We start from the raw sequence: 19175 nt of genomic DNA, 5'->3' as shown, positions 1-19175 counted from the left end.
AGTTCAGAATCCTAGCAAGGATAGTACGAGGGGGGGACGCTGGCGGGAGAGGTTGCATAGAAACGCAGTGCGCCCTTTCCACCGCAAATTCCTTAGACAGGTTATCCGCGCCTATCTTGTCCTGGATCCATTTTTCAATAAATTTTGTAGGGTCATTTCCTTCAGTCTTCTCAGTGGTACCCACTAGTCTCACATTATTCCTCCGTGAGAGATTCTCCTGATCATCATTCTTATTAATCAAAGCAGCACATTTTTGCAGACACGGAGTGTGGGACCTCTGCATTTTAGAGAGTTGATTTTCCAGCACACTTAGGCTACTTTCACACTAGCGTTTTCTGCAATCCGTCACAATGCGTCATTTTGCAGAAAAACCGCATCCTGCAAAAGTGCTTGCAGGATGCGTTTTTTTCCCCATAGACTTGTATTGACGACGCATTTGCGACGGATTGCCACACGTCGCATCCGTCGAGCGACGGATGCGTCGTGCTTTGGCGGACTGTCGGGAGCAAAAAAACGCTACATGTAACGTTTTTTGCTCCTGACGGACCGCTTTTTCCGACCGCGCATGCGCGGCCGGAACTCCGCCCCCACCTCCCCGCACCTTACAATGGGGCAGCGGATGTGCCGGAGAAATGCATCCGCTGCCTCCATTGTGCAGTACGTTAAACGCTAGCGTCGGAATCTCTCCCTGACACATTGCGACGGGGAGATTCCGACGCTAGTGTGAAAGAAGCCTAACTCTCTCCTCCACCTCACCCACTCTCTCTTATCCATTTTAGTCATGGCTGCCTTTATTGTGTTAACTTCTGCTATAGTCCCATCCACTCTGTGAGTGAGAGTTATCACAGTTTTGCATGATCTGATCAGATCATAAATGTCTCGCAAAGTGGGTTCCCATATTATAAGCTCCACCACAGCTTCTTGCTCCACACCATCATTTTCCTGCCTTCCTTCCTCCCCCTCAGGCCCCCCCTGTACCGTGTCATCCTCTGAAACTTTTCCTTGCACTTTCATCTTCTCCTCCAGTCTGTTCCTCCTCCTCTTCAGCCAGCTCTTTCCCTGCTCAGTCCACCCTGGCATACTTTTCAAGCTTAGCAGCCACTTCTAGCCTCTTTGCATATGAGGCATTTGCAGAGTCTGCTCTCTCAGCTCTCTCCACACTGTCGGCACCATCTTGGTTCCGGGTCACTGCTCCTGCCTTGGCGTTCTGCTGCCTTTCCCCGGACCATATCTGCAGCTCTACACAGCTTCACACATCGGGGCTGACCTCCGGTGACCTCCCTCAGCCACACAACGAGTTAGGCTACTTTCATACTTGCGTTTTCTGGTTTCCGTTGTCATGCAGTGAAATGACGTATCAACGAACGTAGTGAAAAATGTGTGCGACGGATCCTGTGAAATGACGGATGTGTTGCTTGTAGAGAGAGAGACAGAGACAGACTTCTTCCTGGGCTTGAAAAATCCTTCCGGGCATGCTCAGAAGGGAAAAACTGGATCCGTCGCTGGATTCCTGTGTGTGACGGTCAGCGATGGATCCTGCGTCCATAGGCTTCCATTGTAGCCGACGACAGGCAGCGCAGGATGCGTCGCTGACCGATTTTCCGACATGCAAAAAAAACGTTCCTATGAACGTTTTCTCTGCACGACGGACCGCTATTTTACGATGGATGAAACGGATGGCCATCCGTCACAATCTGTCGCTAATACAAGTCTGTGGGAAAATGCAGGATCCTGCAAATGTTTTTGCAGGATCCTGCATTCACAAAAAACGACGGATTGTGACAGATTCAAAAAACCGCAAGTGTGAAAGTAGCCTTATCAGCTCCCAGACAGATCTTATCTTCAGGATAAATGCAGGGTCACAGCGGAGGAGCTCCAGAAGCCGACCGCTCACATCAGGTGCTAGGCCACGCCCCTCAAAAAAATGAACTGATTAAATCAGGCTTTTATGATATATATATATATATATATATATATATATATATATATATATATATATATATATATATATATATAGGGTTTATTTCTGCATTTTTCAAGTCACTTTTTGTATTAAGCAAAAAATAAAATAAATCCTGAAATCTTGCCGTTTTCACTCTGACCAGTGGCACAGCTCACCTCTTCCCCTCCCTGCACAATGACCTCTGCACAGTTCACAGAGCTTGCACTCTCCACTGTTCCATTGGAAGTCAGTGGGAGAGATTAATTAAAGAGGATTTCCCACAAAGTTAATTACTCCATTTACATGGGGCTCTTCAGAACCCCGGTTCTCTGGATCGGTGGAGTCCTCTGCTGTAGGATTCTCAGCTATCAGGAAGTCATACCCTGTCCTATGGTTAGAGAATAATGTTAAAACTTGTTACAACCACAAGAGACATTTTTGTGCTTACATCTTGACATTCCTCCTGCAGAGATTTAGCTAATATTTTTGTATCCTTACAGGTCTATTGTTGGCATGACCATGTACAATCAGGCCACACAAGAGATTGCGAAGCCCTCGGAGTTATTAACTAGTGTAAGGGCCTACATGACCGTGCTCCAGTCAATAGAAAACTATGTGCAGATTGACATCACGAGGGTTTTCAACAATGTCCTGCTTCAACAAACACAACATCTTGACAGCCATGGAGAGCCAACAATCACCAGTCTGTACACGAATTGGTAAGTTCTTATGAAATAACAGTAAGGCGGATATGAAGAGAATCTGTCATCTTGTCACATGTAACTTAAATGGGTCTGTGCATTGAGAAAGGCCAGGGGTAGCGATGGCCTTACTATCGATGGAAATCGGGTCTCCATTTATCCAGACTACTCTGCTGTAGTACAAAAACTCAGAATGCAGTTTGGGGAGGTCAAGAAGCGACTGAGAGAACTGGACCTGAGATACTCCATGATCTACCCAGCTAAAGTTAGGGTGGTGGCCTTGGACCGGGTGCATTTCTTTCAAAATCCGGAGTAGGCCATGAAGTGGTTAGACCTTAATGCTAAACGTATTCGAGCTGAGCGGACCCGGTGAAGAGGGTTGGGAGGGTCTCCAGAATTGATGGGTGTTCCTGAAGTATTTTCACATTTTTCTATGGTGGTCAAGTCTGATCTGCTATATTTAACATTTCTTGTGTTCGGCGGTGCTAATGTTCAGCTCATGTTGACTCACGTGGGAGGGATGGAGATAGGAGGAAACTGGTTATAGTTTATAGTTCTAGGCTGTAAAAGAGAGCTCTCTGGTCTCGAATAGAGAAAGTTAGTTTGACTTATTTCTACAGGGATTCATATAGTTCCTATTGGGGTGGGGGTGAGTTACTAGTGGGTTATTTTGGTTGGGATTAATGGGATGGGTAGAGTTTGGCTGTTACAGGGGAGGGGGAGGGGGGGGGAGAAGGCAAAATTAGTGACCTGGGGGAGCCTGATGGTATTTTCAGATATTTAAGTCATTCTGGGGGATAATGTTAACATTTTAAGTTGGAATGTCAGGGGTTTCGCAAATGCAACCAAGCGTGCAGCGATATTTCAATATGTTCTGAAACAGAGGCCTTCGGTGATATGCCTACAGGAAACTCACCTACTGGAGGATAAAGTTGCTCTGTTACAAAAGAGATGGGTGAGGAAGGCGTATCATTCGACGTTCTCAACTTATGCTAGAGGAGTGTCCGTATTGATTCATACTAGTACCCCGTTCGAAGAGATTGAGGTCAAAACTGATGGGGAAGGACAATTTGTGTTTTTAATATGTAAGATTTTTAATAGATTACTTTGTATTGTTTCATTATATATTCCACCACCCTATTCCGGGAAAACGATTCGGGAGATTCTGGAGCTCATGGGTAATTGGGAAGGGGTCCCTTTTCTAGTTGTGGGAGATGTAAATAACATATTTAATGATCACTGGGATACGAGTAAGCATGCATTGTTGAGAAGGGATGATAATTCTACTTCCTTTGGTAACTACCTAGGATAGTTAGGATGGATAGACTTATGGTGGGTACGTAATGTTGATAAATATTCTTATTCATGTTATTCGACGACATATGGCTCTGTCTCGCATTGACGTCGCTTTAGGTAATGAAGGAATGAATAACTTAATACACGAGGTTGAATATAGACCCAGAGTATTATCAGATCACTGCCCGGTTTTGGTTTCCCTTAACCCCTTAGTGACAGAGCCAATTTGGTACTTAATGACCGGGCCAATTTTTGCAATTCTGACCACTGTCACTTTATGAGGTTATAACTCTGGAACGCTTCAATGGATCCCGCTGATTCTGAGATTGTTTTTTCGTGACATATTGTACTTCATGTTAGTGGTAACATTTCTTCGATATTACTTGCGATTATTTATGAAAAAAACGGAAATATGGCGAAAATTTTTAAAATTTTGCAATTTTCAAACTTTGTATTTTTATGCCCTTAAATCAGAGAGATATGTCACGAAAAATAGTTAATAAATAACATTTCCCACATGTCTACTTTACATCAGCACAATTTTGGAAACAAAATTTTTTTTTGTTAGGGAGTTATAAGGGTTAAAAGTTGACCAGCAATTTCTCATTTTTACAACACCATTTTTTTTTAGGGACCACATCACATTTGAAGTCATTTTGAGGGGTCTATATGATAGAAAATAACGAAGTGTGACACCATTCTAAAAACTACACCCCTCAAGGTTCTCAAAACCACATTCAAGAAGTTTATTAACCCTTTACGTGCTTCACAGGAACTGAAACAATGTGGAAGGAAAAAATGAACATTTAACTTTTTTTTGCAAACATCTTAATTCAGAACCATTTTTTTTATTTTCACAAGTGTAAAAACAGAAATGTAACCATAAATTTTGTTATGCAATTTCTCCTGAATACGCCAATACCCCATATGTGGGGGTAAACCACTTTTTGGGCGCACCGCAGAACTTAGAAGTGAAGGAGCGCCGTTTGACTTTTTCAATGCAGAATTGGCTGGAATTGAGATCGGACACCATGTCACGTTTAGAGAGCCCCTGATGTGCCTAAACAGTGGAAACCCCCCACAAGTGACACCATTTTGGAAACTAGACCCCTTAAGGAACTTATCTAGATGTGTGGTGAGCACTTTGAACCCCCAAGTGCTTCACAGAAGTTTATAACGTAGAGCCGTGAAAATAAAAAATCACTTTTGTTTACACAAAAATGATCTTTTTGCCCACAAATTTTTATTTTCACAAGGGTAACAGTAGAAATTAGACCACAAAAGTTGTTGTGCAATTTCTCCTGAGTACGCTGATACCCAATATGTGGGGGTAAACCACTGTTTGGGCGCACCGCAGAGCTTGGAAGAGGAGGAGTGCCGTTTTACTTTTTCAATGTAGAATTGGCTGGAATTGAGATTGGACGCCATGTTGCGTTTGGAGAGCCCCTGATGTGCCTAAACAGTAGAAATCCCCCACAAGTGACCCCATTTTGGAAACTAGACCCCTTAAGGAACTTAATTAGATGTGTGGTGAGCACTTTGAACCCCCATGTGCTTCACAGAAGTTTATAATGTAGAGCCGTGAAAAAAAAAATCGCATTTTTTCTACAAAAATGATCTTTTTGCCCACAAATTTTTATTTTCACAAGGGTAACAGGAGAAATTAGACCACAAAAGTTGTTGTGCAATTTCTCCTGAGTACGCTGATACGCAATATGTTGGGGTAAACCACTGTTTGGGTGCACCGCAGAGCTTGGAAGAGAAGGAGTGCCGTTTTACTTTTTCAATGTAGAATTGGCTGGAATTGAGATTGGACGCCATGTCGCGTTTGGAGAGCCCCTGATGTGCCTAAACAGTAGAAATCCCCCACAAGTGACCCCATTTTGGAAACTAGACCCCCCATGGAACTTATCTAGATGTGTGGTGAGAACTTTGAATGCCCAAGTGCTTCACAGAAGTTTATAATGCAGAGTCGTGAAAATAAAAAATATTATTTTTTTCCACAAAAAAGATTTTAAAGCCCCCAAGTTTTTATTTTCACAAGGGTAACAGGAGAAACTGGACCACTAAAGTTGTTGTCCAATTTATCCTGAGTATGCTGATGCCCCATATGTGGGGGTAAACCACTGTTGGGGCGCACGGCAGAGCTCGGAAGGGAAGGAGCGCCGTTTTGGAATGCAGACTTACGGTAGATAGAATGGTCTGTGGGTGTTATGTTGCGTTTGCAGAGCCCCTGATGTACCTAAACAGTAGTAACCCCCCACAAGTGACCCTGTTTTGGAAACTAGACCCCCCAAGGAACTTATATAGATGTGTGGTGAGAACTTTGAATGCCCAAGTGCTTCACAGAAGTTTATAATGCAGAGTCATAAAAAAAATATATATTTTTCCACAAAAAGGATTTTGTAGCCCCCAAGTTTTTATTTTCACAAGGGTAACAAGAGAAATTGGACCCCAGAAGTTGTTGTCCAATTTATCCCGAGTATGCTGATGCCAAATATGTGGGGGTAACCCACTGTTTGGGCGCACGGCAGAGCTCAGAAGGGAGGGAGCACCATTTGACTTTTTGAGCGCAAAATTGGCTGTCGTGTTTGGAGACCCCCTGATGTACCTAAACAGTGGAAACCCCCCAATTCTAGCTCCAACCCAACTCCAACACACCCCTAACCCTAATCCCAACCCGATCCATAATCCTAATCACTAACCCTAACGATAATCCCAACCCTCACCCCAAAACAACCCTAATGTCAACCCTAACCATAACCCTAATCAAAACCCTAAATCCAACACACCCCTAATCCTAATCTCAACCCTAACCTCAAACCTAACCCTAATCCCAATATACCCCTAATCACAACCCTAAATTTAACCCTAATCCCAAACCTAACCCTAATCCCAAGCGTAACCCTAATGCCAACCCTAATCCATACCCTAACCCTAATCCCAACTCTAACCCTAACTTTAGCCCCAACCCTAGCCCTAACTTTAGCCCCAACCCTAACCCTAGCCCTAAGACTACTTTCACACTTGCGTCGTTTGGCATCCGTCGCAATCCGTCATTTTGGACAAGAAACGGATCCTGCAAATGTGCCCGCAGGATGCGTTTTTTGCCCATAGACTTGTATTGCCGACGGATCGTGACGGATGGCCACACGTCGCGTCCGTAGTGCACTGGATCAGTGTTTTGGCGGACCGTCAGCACAAAAAAAGTTCAATGTAATGTTTTTTTGTACGTCGCATCCGCCATTTCTGACCGCGCATGCGTGGCCGTAACTCCGCCCCCTCCTCCCCAGGACATAGATTGGGCAGCGGATGCGTTGAAAAACTACATCCGCTGCCCACGTTGTGCACAATTTTCACAACGTGCGTCGGTATGTCGGGCCGATGCATTGCGACGGCCCCGTACCGACGTAAGTGTGAAAGAAGCCTAACCCTAAATTTAGCGCCAACCCCAACTCTAAATTTAGCCCCAACCCTAACCCTAAATTTAGCCCTAACCCTAGCCCTACCCCTAACCCTACCCCTAACTCTAACCCTAGCCCTAACTCTAACCCTAACCCTAGCCCTAACCCTACCCCTAACCCTACCCCTAGCCCTAACCCTACCCCTAACCCTACCCCTAACCCTAATTTTAGCCCCAACAGCTGTTCTCCTGCCGGCCGGCAGATGGAGACAGATGGCGGGCGCACTGCACATGCGCTCGCCATTTTCTTTTGCCCAGAAGATGCCGGCGGCCAGGAGGAGCAGCAGGAGGATCCAGGGACACAGGTGAGTATTGTAGGGTCCCCGAATCCCCCTATTTCTCTGTCCTCTGATGTGCGATCACATCAGAGGACAGAGAATTACACTTTGCTTTTTTTTTTTTTGCGGTCGCCGGTAAACAGTTAATTACCGGCGATCGCAAAACAGGGGTCGCTAAAACCGACCCCCGATCATGCTCTTTGGGGTCTCGGCTACCCCCGGCAGCCGAGACCCCAAAGATTCTTGCGGGGCCGGCCGGCGGGCGCACTGCGCATGCGCCCGCCGTTTTCAAGATGGCGGCGCCCACCGGGAGCCACGAGGAGCATCGGGGGAGATAGGTAAGTATTGGGGGGCTACCTGGGACCCCTTTTCTCTATCCTCCGATGTGCGATCACATCGGAGGATAGAGAAATTAAAAAGAGATCGCGTTTTTTTTTTTTTGTGATCGCCGGTAAACGGTTAATTACCGGCGATCGCAAATGCGGGGTGGGTTAAAAAAAAACCCGAATCATGTTCTCTGGGGTCTCGGCTACCCTCGGCAGCCGAGACCCCGGAGAAAATCCGACTCTGGGGGGCGCTATTTACTTTTTCCACAGCGCCGTTAATTAACGGCGCTGTGGTTTAAGTACCCTTAGCGGCCGCCGTTAAAAGGCGTATCGGCGGTCGCTAAGGGGTTAAGTTAGTAGAACAGGACAGATCTAGCACAGTGTCTGCTTGAGCTGGATGCTGGGATTGACATCTCTGCTGAGCAGGCTCCACTGTGGCTGGAGGAGAATGGGAGACCGCACTGGACATGGTTTGAGATTCCCCCTGTGCAGTGGTGGGAAATCGATGCCTAACAGACATGGTAAAAATTATATTGATTAACTATTTTATTACTATCAATTATTAGGTTCTGTAGAAGGACGTAGATCTGGGTATTTATTATGATGGAATATAGGCTGAACTGGATGGACAAATGTCTTTTTTCGGCCTTACTAACTATGTTACTATGTTACTATGTTACTATCTAGGGGATTGGGATGGAAATTGTATCTTTCTTGGCTAAAGATTTTCGATATGGAGAAGGTGGGGGCTGAATTGGTGGAGTTTTTTAGGATTAACGAGGGTAGCGCTGAGTGTCATGTTATATGGGACACTATGAAGGCGTTCCTGAGAGGTATCTTATTTCGAGATATCTCTAGACATAAGACTAGGTCTAAAATCCAGGATATGGCGGTGTTGGAGGAATTGAAGGCAGCGGAGGAAGCACTGGGTATCCAATGTACAAGGGACACGCAAAAACGTATGAGGGTGGCTCAGACAGAGGTTAACCAGCTATATTTGTGTAAGGCTGATAGGATGAGAGAATTCCAAAAAGAAACATTTTATATGGAAGGGGAAAAGGCGGGACATTTACTATCAGTGGCGGCGTCTGCGCAGCGGGATTCTTCCCATTTTTACTCTATAAAAACTGAGGAAGGGAAAGTGGTTACCCAGAGAGGGCAAATATTAGAAGTTTTTCGAAAATTCTACAGTGAGTTATATTCCTCTAGGGTGGCAAAGGGAAAAGAGGAAATGACTAGCTACTTGAATGGGGTTGATTTGCCAAGGCTAAGTACGGAAGATTATGAGTGGATGGACAAACCGCTTGGGGAAGAAGAGTTAAGGGCGACTCTGTCAGGTATGGCGGGGGGTAGAGCTCCGGGGTCTGACGGCATTCCGACTGAGGTCTATAAAATTCTTCAAGATGAATTAGTGCCTAGATTGGAAGGGGTATTCAATAAATCGTTGGGAGAGGGGGGTGTTACCTCCATCTATGAGTGAAGCTATTGTGGTGGTTATCCCTAAAGCTGATAAAGACGCACTGTTGCCGGAGTCTTACAGACCTATTTCACTTTTAATGGCTGATATTAAGATTTTGGCTAAAGCTGTGGCAAACAGGCTGACCCAAGTGATTGATAAACTGATTCATTCAGACCAGTCAGGCTTCATGCCCAACAAATCAACGTCACTCAATTTGAGAAGGTTATATTTAAATATGCAAATTCCTTCTGATAATGCTGGTAAGAGGGCTGTGGTGTCTTAAGATGCCCATAAGGCCTTTGACTGTGTAGAATGGAATTACTTGTGGTCGGTGCTGGAACGGTTGGGTTTTGGTCCCAAGTTTATTTCTTGGGTAAGGTTGCTGTACTCTGATCCAACGGCAAAAATTAGAGTTAACAATAATTTGTCGAAGAGTTTCTCCCTGTTTAGAGGTACTAGGCAGGGGTGTTCGCTGTCCCCGTTGCTTTTCGCTCTTGCTGTGGAGCCGCTGGCAGCCAAAATAAGAGGTACTCAAGAGGTGAGAGGTTTTATATATGGTTTAAAAGAGGATAAAGTGGCCCTGTATGCCGATGACATTTTGTTGTTCCTGGAGGACTCGGAGGGGACCCTTCACAATGCGGTGGCTAGTAATGAGGAATTTGGGAGGTATTCAGGTCTCAGGATCAATTGGGACAAATCTTGTATGATGTTGATTGATGGGGATAATGTAGGTGGTGATGGGGGGAATCCACTTTCCAGGTTAAAGGTTGTTCATAAATTCAAATATCAGATTGCTCTCCCTTTAACTAGTTTTGAGGAACTGAATTTAAGTCCGCTTCTACAGAAGATTCGCACCAAAATTTTGGCATGGGAAAAAACTACATTTGTCGGTAGTGGGTAGGGTGAAACTTATAAAGATGATTGTAATGCCACAGCTTCTTTATGTGATACATAATTCTCCCAACTGGATTCCGCAGTGTAGATTTCGCAAGATTAGGTCTTTGTTTGGTGATTTTATTTGTGGGGGTAAGTGTCCTAGGTTTAAACTGGTTATACTTGCTAGCGGCACAGTGCCAACATTTTAGGGAATGGGGGGAAGATTCGGGGAGGAAGCATATACCTAATTGCTTGAGTTCTTTATTTAACGTGAGGGTACTGAGTGAGGGTTTGGAAGGGGGTCACTTTGAGAAATTGGGTTTTCAATATTGTACCATCAGATTAATCCATAAGGTATGGGTAACTGTTAAGAATATTAGGGGTGTGGGGAATCTTACTAGATATTCACCGATTTGGGGTATGGTAATTTGTATCAACCAGAATTTGGGCAATTGAAGGGGTTCCGATCTTGGACCGGGGCTGGCATTAGTAGGATTGGGCAGCTGCAGTCTCAGGGTAAACTTAAGACTTTTGAGGCACTTCAGGAAGAATTTCAGTTACCACGGTCTGAATTATATCAATATAGCTGCATCTCTCACGCATATTTGGCACAAAGTAAAAGGAGTCCCATAGTGTTGCAAGTGGATCTTATGCTGGACTTTATCCTTCAAAACAGTGGTTTGAAGGGTGCGATTTCGGGGATATGAGTATCTCCTTTTTTCTTTTCTTGATAAGCACCCTATTAAGGCTAGAGGTAAATGGGAGGCAGAATTGGGAGAAATTGATCAAGATAAATGGGAATCAATTTTAGAGTACGTGCCTAGGCTTTCTCTGGGTGAACCGGGGAGGTTGTCACAATTATTCGTAATTCATACGGCCTATAGAACGCCCGATTTATTATTCAAAGCTGGAATGAGGCCTGACTCGCAATGTCCTAGGTGCTCACAATCTGAGGGAGGTATTCTTCATATGATGTGGATATGCACTAGATTATCCTCCTTTTGGATAGTGGTATTAAATAGAGTTGAATTGGTATATAATTGCACTGTTCCCAGGCATCCCCTGGTTTGTATATTGGGGTATGTGGAGGAGATTGTAATTGACAATACACTTAAAATTGTCATTGCTAGGTTGTTGTTTATTACAAGGAAATTGATCGCTAAATTTTGGATTAGGGAAGAGCCTCCGACGAGGAGAGATTTTTTTTGGTGCAGGTGGACCACATTCTCTCATTGGAGAGGAGTATATACACCAAAAGACAGAAGCGGGACCTTTTTTTTCAAGCTGTGGCAACGATGGATTGACTTGAGTTAAGGGGTTGGGCCCGACCTTGTGAGCTCTAGGGTATATTGGGTGGGTTTTAGGATTCTTGCTCTCTATGTATGGGATGTTGGAAATCAGTTGGCTCTTGATGGGTCTTTATGGGTGGAAGGGAGGGGGGGAGGTTGGGGTTAAGTTGTTATAAGAAAAATATTACTGGAGTTGTATACAAACTGTAATGAATACTATTTGTATTATTTTGATTGCTTAATAAAAATGTATCTGATTAAAAAAAAAAAAAAATGGGTCTGTGCATACAACGGAAAAACCTTTCCCTCATCATAAACTTTAGGTTTGGGGGTGAATGTAGGATATGTTCAATTTGTAGCGCAAAGGGCCTACTGATGTCTGAAAAAGGTAATGGTGGTTCCTATGATCTATAAGGTTAGAGATACTCTCCTTCCTATTCATGACTCTGTTATTGGTGGAGTTCTTCACCGGTGAGAGCCATGAATGAAGAGGTTTATGACCAGCACCTTGCAGTCATCAAATTAGCCAGAATTCGAGGAGCCAAGATACTGTGGTTGTCCAGGGGTCTGTGGTTTCTGATTTTTTTTTTTTTTTTTTTTTTTTTTACTGTGACCTCAAAATGGGGAATAATTTGGGTTCGCTGCTGAGACATTAGGAGAGAAGGGGGGAAGCTTTGATACACTAGTGTGATATTACAATTGGTTTCAATCTGGCGAGACCAGGGGCAGATATCAGGAGCTCATATACTGTTCATGCCCGGGGTTCCGCAGTCATTGGTGTTCAGCCATACAGGAGTAATTGTATGCCACTACAGCCATAGACCTTCTCTGTCATTTGTTTTTGGCTGTTCAAAACTGCTGCAGGTCAGATCCTGTTAGCTTCAATAGTACCTGAGCCTTGTTACTTGAGAACGGTGACTGCAGTGTCTGCAGGTGTGATGTCCTCGGTTCATACGCTCTGCTCTTAGAATGGTCACTGCCGTGTCTGCAGGTGTGATGTCCTCGGTTCATACGCTCTGCACTTATAGTGGTCACTGCAGTGTCTGCAGGTGTGATGTCCTCGGTTCATACGCTCTGCTCTTAGAACGGTGACTGCAGTGTCTGCAGGTGTGATGTCCTCGGTTCATACGCTCTGCTCTTAGAACGGTGACTGCAGTGTCTGCAGGTGTGATGTCCTCGGTTCATACGCTCTGCACTTAGAATGGTCACTGCAGTGTCTGCAGGTGTGATGTCCTCGGTTCATACGCTCTGCTCTTAGAACGGTGACTGCAGTGTCTGCAGGTGTGATGTCCTCGGTTCATACGCTCTGCTCTTAGAACGGTGACTGCAGTGTCTGCAGGTGTGATGTCCTCGGTTCATACGCTCTGCTCTTAGAACGGTGACTGCAGTGTCTGCAGGTGTGATGTCCTCGGTTCATACGCTCTGCTCTTAGAACGGTGACTGCAGTGTCTGCAGGTGTGATGTCCTCGGTTCATACGCTCTGCTCTTAGAACGGTGACTGCAGTGTCTGCAGGTGTGATGTCCTCGGTTCATACGCTCTGCTCTTAGAACGGTGACTGCAGTGTCTGCAGGTGTGATGTCCTCGGTTCATACGCTCTGCTCTTAGAACGGTAACTGCAGTGTCTGCAGGTGTGATGTCCTCGGTTCATACGCTCTGCACTTAGAACGGTGACTGCAGTGTCTGCAGGTGTGATGTCCTCGGTTCATACGCTCTGCTCTTAGAACGGTAACTGCAGTGTCTGCAGGTGTGATGTCCTCGGTTCATACGCTCTGCTCTTAGAACGGTGACTGCAGTGTCTGCAGGTGTGATGTCCTCGGTTCATACGCTCTGCTCTTAGAACGGTAACTGCAGTGTCTGCAGGTGTGATGTCCTCGGTTCATACGCTCTGCACTTAGAATGGTAACTGCAGTGTCTGCAGGTGTGATGTCCTCGGTTCATACGCTCTGCTCTTAGAATGGTGACTGCAGTGTCTGCAGGTGTGATGTCCTCGGTTCATACGCTCTGCTCTTAGAATGGTCACTGCAGTGTCTGCGGGTGTGATGTCCTCGGTTCATACGCTCTGCTCTTAGAACGGTGACTGCAGTGTCTGCAGGTGTGATGTCCTCGGTTCATACGCTCTGCTCTTAGAACGGTGACTGCAGTGTCTGCAGGTGTGATGTCCTCGGTTCATACGCTCTGCTCTTAGAACGGTGACTGCAGTGTCTGCAGGTGTGATGTCCTAGGTTCATACGCTCTGCTCTTAGAACGGTGACTGCAGTGTCTGCAGGTGTGATGTCCTCGGTTCATACGCTCTGCTCTTAGAACGGTAACTGCAGTGTCTGCAGGTGTGATGTCCTCGGTTCATACGCTCTGCACTTAGAATGGTAACTGCAGTGTCTGCAGGTGTGATGTCCTTGGTTCATACGCTCTGCTCTTAAAATGGTCACTGCAGTGTCTGCAGGTGTGATGTCCTCGGTTCATACGCTCTGCTCTTAGAATGGTGACTGCAGTGTCTGCAGGTGTGATGTCCTCTGTTCATACGCTCTGCCCTTAGAACGGTCACTACAGTGTCTGCAGGTGTGATGTCCTCGGTTCATACGCTCTGCTCTTAGAATGGTGACTGCAGTGTCTGCAGGTGTGATGTCCTCGGTTCATACGCTCTGCACTTAGGCTACGTTCACATTTGCGTTGTGCGCCGCTGCGTCAGCGACACAACGCAAGCAAAAACGCAACAAAACGCACGCAAAAACGCTGCGTTTTGCGACACATGCGTCGTTTTATGCCAAAATTTGGACGCAAGAAAAATGCAACTTGTTGCATTTTCTTGGCCCGACGCTTGCGGAAAAAAAACCGCATGCGTCGCACAACGCATCACAAAAAGACGCATGTGTCCCCCATGTTAAATATAGGGGCGCATGACGCATGCGTCGCCGCTGCGTCGCCCGACGCAAACCAGATGCAAACATGCATAACGCTAATGTGAACGTAGCCTTAGAACGGTGACTGCAGTGTCTGCAGGTGTGATGTCCTCGGTTCATACGCTCTGCCGTTAGAATGGTCACTACAGTGTCTGCAGGTGTGATGTCCTCGGTTCATACGCTCTGCCCTTAGAATGGTCACTGCAGTGTCTGCAGGTGTGATGTCCTCGGTTCATACGCTCTGCCCTTAGAACGGTGACTGCAGTGTCTGCAGGTGTGATGTCCTCGGTTCATACGCTCTGCACTTAGAATGGTGACTGCAGTGTCTGCAGGTGTGATGTCCTCGGTTCATACGCTCTGCCCTTAGAACGGTGACTGCAGTGTCTGCAGGTGTGATGTCCTCGGTTCATACGCTCTGCTCTTAGAACGGTGACTGCAGTGTCTGCAGGTGTGATGTCCTCGGTTCATACGCTCTGCTCTTAGAATGGTGACTGCAGTGTCTGCAGGTGTGATGTCCTTGGTTCATACGCTCTGCCCTTAGAACGTCACTGCAGTGTCTGCAGGTGTGATGTCCTCGGTTCATACGCTCTGCCCTTAGAATGGTCACTGCAGTGTCTGCAGGTGTGAGGTCCTCGGTTCATACGCTCTGCCCTTAGAAAGGTCACTACAGTGTCTGCAGGTGTGATGTCCTCGGTTCATACGCTCTGCACTTAGAACGGTGACTGCAGTGTCTGCGGGTGTGATGTCCTCGGTTCATACGCTCTGCTCTTAGAACGGTGACTGCAGTGTCTGCAGGTGTGATGTCCTCGGTTCATACGCTCTGCACTTAGAATGGTGACTACAGTGTCTGCAGGTGTGATGTCCTCGGTTCATACGCTCTGCACTTAGAATGGTGACTACAGTGTCTGCAGGTGTGATGTCCTCGGTTCATACGCTCTGCACTTAGAATGGTGACTACAGTGTCTGCAGGTGTGATGTCCTCGGTTCATACGCTCTGCACTTAGAATGGTGACTACAGTGTCTGCAGGTGTGATGTCCTCGGTTCATACGCTCTGCACTTAGAATGGTGACTACAGTGTCTGCAGGTGTGCTGTCCTCGGTTCATACGCTCTGCCCTTAGAATGGCCACTGCAGTGTCTGCAGGTGTGATGTCCTCGGTTCATACGCTCTGCCCTTAGAACGGTCACTGCAGTGTCTGCAGGTGTGATGTCCTCGGTTCATACGCTCTGCACTTAGAACGGTGACTGCAGTGTCTGCAGGTGTGATGTCCTCGGTTCATACGCTCTGCACTTAGAATGGTCACTGCAGTGTCTGCAGGTGTGATGTCCTCGGTTCATACGCTCTGCACTTAGAACGGTGACTGCAGTGTCTGCAGGTGTGATGTCCTCGGTTCATACGCTCTGCACTTCGAATGGTCACTGCAGTGTCTGCAGGTGTGATGTCCTCGGTTCATACGCTCTGCACTTAGAACGGTGACTGCAGTGTCTGCGGGTGTGATGTCCTCGGTTCATACGCTCTGCACTTAGAATGGTCACTGCAGTGTCTGCTGGTGTGATGTCCTCGGTTCATACGCTCTGCCCTTAGAACGGTCACTGCAGTGTCTGCAGGTGTGATGTCCTCGGTTCATACGCTCTGCACTTAGAATGGTCACTGCAGTGTCTGCTGGTGTGATGTCCTCGGTTCATACGCTCTGCTCTTAGAATGGTCACTGCAGTGTCTGCGGGTGTGATGTCCTCGGTTCATACGCTCTGCACTTAGAATGGTCACTGCAGTGTCTGCTGGTGTGATGTCCTCGGTTCATACGCTCTGCCCTTAGAACGGTCACTGCAGTGTCTGCAGGTGTGATGTCCTCGGTTCATACGCTCTGCACTTAGAATGGTGACTGCAGTGTCTGCGGGTGTGATGTCCTCGGTTCATACGCTCTGCACTTATAGTGGTCACTGCAGTGTCTGCGGGTGTGATGTCCTCGGTTCATACGCTCTGCACTTAGTGGTCACTGCAGTGTCTGCAGGTGTGATGTCCTCGGTTCATACGCTCTGCACTTATAGTGGTCACTGCAGTGTCTGCAGGTGTGATGTCCTCGGTTCATACGCTCTGCACTTAGAATGGTCACTGCAGTGTCTGCTGGTGTGATGTCCTCGGTTCATACGCTCTGCACTTATAGTGGTCACTGCAGTGTCTGCTGGTGTGATGTCCTCGGTTCATACGCTCTGCACTTATAGTGGTCACTGCAGTGTCTGCGGGTGTGATGTCCTCGGTTCATACGCTCTGCACTTAGAATGGTCACTGCAGTGTCTGCTGGTGTGATGTCCTCGGTTCATACGCTCTGCCCTTAGAACGGTCACTGCAGTGTCTGCAGGTGTGATGTCCTCGGTTCATACGCTCTGCACTTAGAACGGTCACTGCAGTGTCTGCGGGTGTGATGTCCTCGGTTCATACGCTCTGCACTTAGAACGGTCACTGCAGTGTCTGCTGGTGTGATGTCCTCGGTTCATACGCTCTGCTCTTAGAACGGTGACTGCAGTGTCTGCAAGTGTGATGTCCTCGGTTCATACGCTCTGCTCTTAGAACGGTCACTGCAGTGTCTGCAGGTGTGATGTCCTCGGTTCATACGCTCTGCTCTTAGAATGGTCACTACAGTGTCTGCAGGTGTGATGTCCTCTGTTCATACGCTCTGCTCTTAGAATGGTCACTGCAGTGTCTGCGGGTGTGATGTCCTCGGTTCATACGCTCTGCACTTAGAATGGTCACTACAGTGTCTGCAGGTGTGATGTCCTCGGTTCATACGCTCTGCACTTATAGTGGTCACTGCAGTGTCTGCAGGTGTGATGTCCTTGGTTCATACGCTCTGCCCTTAGAACGGTCACTGCAGTGTCTGCAGGTGTGATGTCCTCGGTTCATACGCTCTGCCCTTAGAACGGTCACTGCAGTGTCTGCAGGTGTGATGTCCTCGGTTCATACGCTCTGCACTTATAGTGGTCACTGCAGTGTCTGCAGGTGTGATGTCCTTGGTTCATACGCTCTGCCCTTAGAACGGTCACTACAGTGTCTGCAGGTGTGATGTCCTCGGTTCATACGCTCTGCCCTTAGAATGGTGACTGCAGTGTCTGCGGGTGTGATGTCCTCGGTTCATACGCTCTGCACTTATAGTGGTCACTGCAGTGTCTGCAGGTGTGATGTCCTCGGTTCATACGCTCTGCACTTATAGTGGTCACTGCAGTGTCTGCGGGTGTGATGTCCTCGGTTCATACGCTCTGCACTTAGAATGGTCACTGCAGTGTCTGCTGGTGTGATGTCCTCGGTTCATACGCTCTGCCCTTAGAACGGTCACTGCAGTGTCTGCAGGTGTGATGTCCTCGGTTCATACGCTCTGCACTTAGAACGGTCACTGCAGTGTCTGCTGGTGTGATGTCCTCGGTTCATACGCTCTGCTCTTAGAACGGTGACTGCAGTGTCTGCAAGTGTGATGTCCTCGGTTCATACGCTCTGCTCTTAGAACGGTCACTGCAGTGTCTGCAGGTGTGATGTCCTCGGTTCATACGCTCTGCTCTTAGAATGGTCACTACAGTGTCTGCAGGTGTGATGTCCTCTGTTCATACGCTCTGCTCTTAGAATGGTCACTGCAGTGTCTGCGGGTGTGATGTCCTCGGTTCATACGCTCTGCACTTAGAATGGTCACTACAGTGTCTGCAGGTGTGATGTCCTCGGTTCATACGCTCTGCACTTAGAACGGTCACTGCAGTGTCTGCTGGTGTGATGTCCTCGGTTCATACGCTCTGCTCTTAGAACGGTGACTGCAGTGTCTGCAAGTGTGATGTCCTCGGTTCATACGCTCTGCTCTTAGAACGGTCACTGCAGTGTCTGCAGGTGTGATGTCCTCGGTTCATACGCTCTGCTCTTAGAATGGTCACTACAGTGTCTGCAGGTGTGATGTCCTCTGTTCATACGCTCTGCTCTTAGAATGGTCACTGCAGTGTCTGCGGGTGTGATGTCCTCGGTTCATACGCTCTGCACTTAGAATGGTCACTACAGTGTCTGCAGGTGTGATGTCCTCGGTTCATACGCTCTGCACTTATAGTGGTCACTGCAGTGTCTGCAGGTGTGATGTCCTTGGTTCATACGCTCTGCCCTTAGAACGGTCACTGCAGTGTCTGCAGGTGTGATGTCCTCGGTTCATACGCTCTGCCCTTAGAACGGTCACTGCAGTGTCTGCAGGTGTGATGTCCTCGGTTCATACGCTCTGCCCTTAGAACGGTCACTGCAGTGTCTGCAGGTGTGATGTCCTCGGTTCATACGCTCTGCACTTATAGTGGTCACTGCAGTGTCTGCAGGTGTGATGTCCTTGGTTCATACGCTCTGCCCTTAGAACGGTCACTACAGTGTCTGCAGGTGTGATGTCCTCGGTTCATACGCTCTGCCCTTAGAATGGTGACTGCAGTGTCTGCGGGTGTGATGTCCTCGGTTCATACGCTCTGCCCTTAGAACGGTCACTGCAGTGTCTGCAGGTGTGATGTCCTCGGTTCATACGCTCTGCACTTAGAATGGTCACTGCAGTGTCTGCGGGTGTGATGTCCTCGGTTCATACGCTCTGCACTTAGAATGGTCACTGCAGTGTCTGCGGGTGTGATGTCCTCGGTTCATACGCTC

At 47.2% G+C, this 19175-nt stretch overlaps 1 protein-coding gene across 2 annotated transcripts in view; it reads left to right on the top strand.

The window, feature by feature from the left end:
* NCKAP1 (NCK associated protein 1) overlaps window positions 1-19175 on the top strand; it is a 156759-nt gene that overhangs the window by 115122 nt on the left and 22462 nt on the right. For both annotated transcript variants that reach the window (XM_069733250.1, XM_069733249.1), the window contains one exon: window positions 2443-2661. In XM_069733250.1, coding sequence (XP_069589351.1) covers window positions 2443-2661 — 219 coding nt within the window. The remainder of the gene's footprint in view (window positions 1-2442; window positions 2662-19175) is intronic.

The sequence above is a fragment of the Ranitomeya imitator genome, chromosome 7 (genome assembly GCF_032444005.1).
Source record: "Ranitomeya imitator isolate aRanImi1 chromosome 7, aRanImi1.pri, whole genome shotgun sequence".
Classification (NCBI taxonomy): domain Eukaryota; kingdom Metazoa; phylum Chordata; class Amphibia; order Anura; family Dendrobatidae; genus Ranitomeya; species Ranitomeya imitator.
Note: the sequence above shows the minus strand (reverse complement) of the source record. Positions and strands in the feature narration are given on the sequence as shown.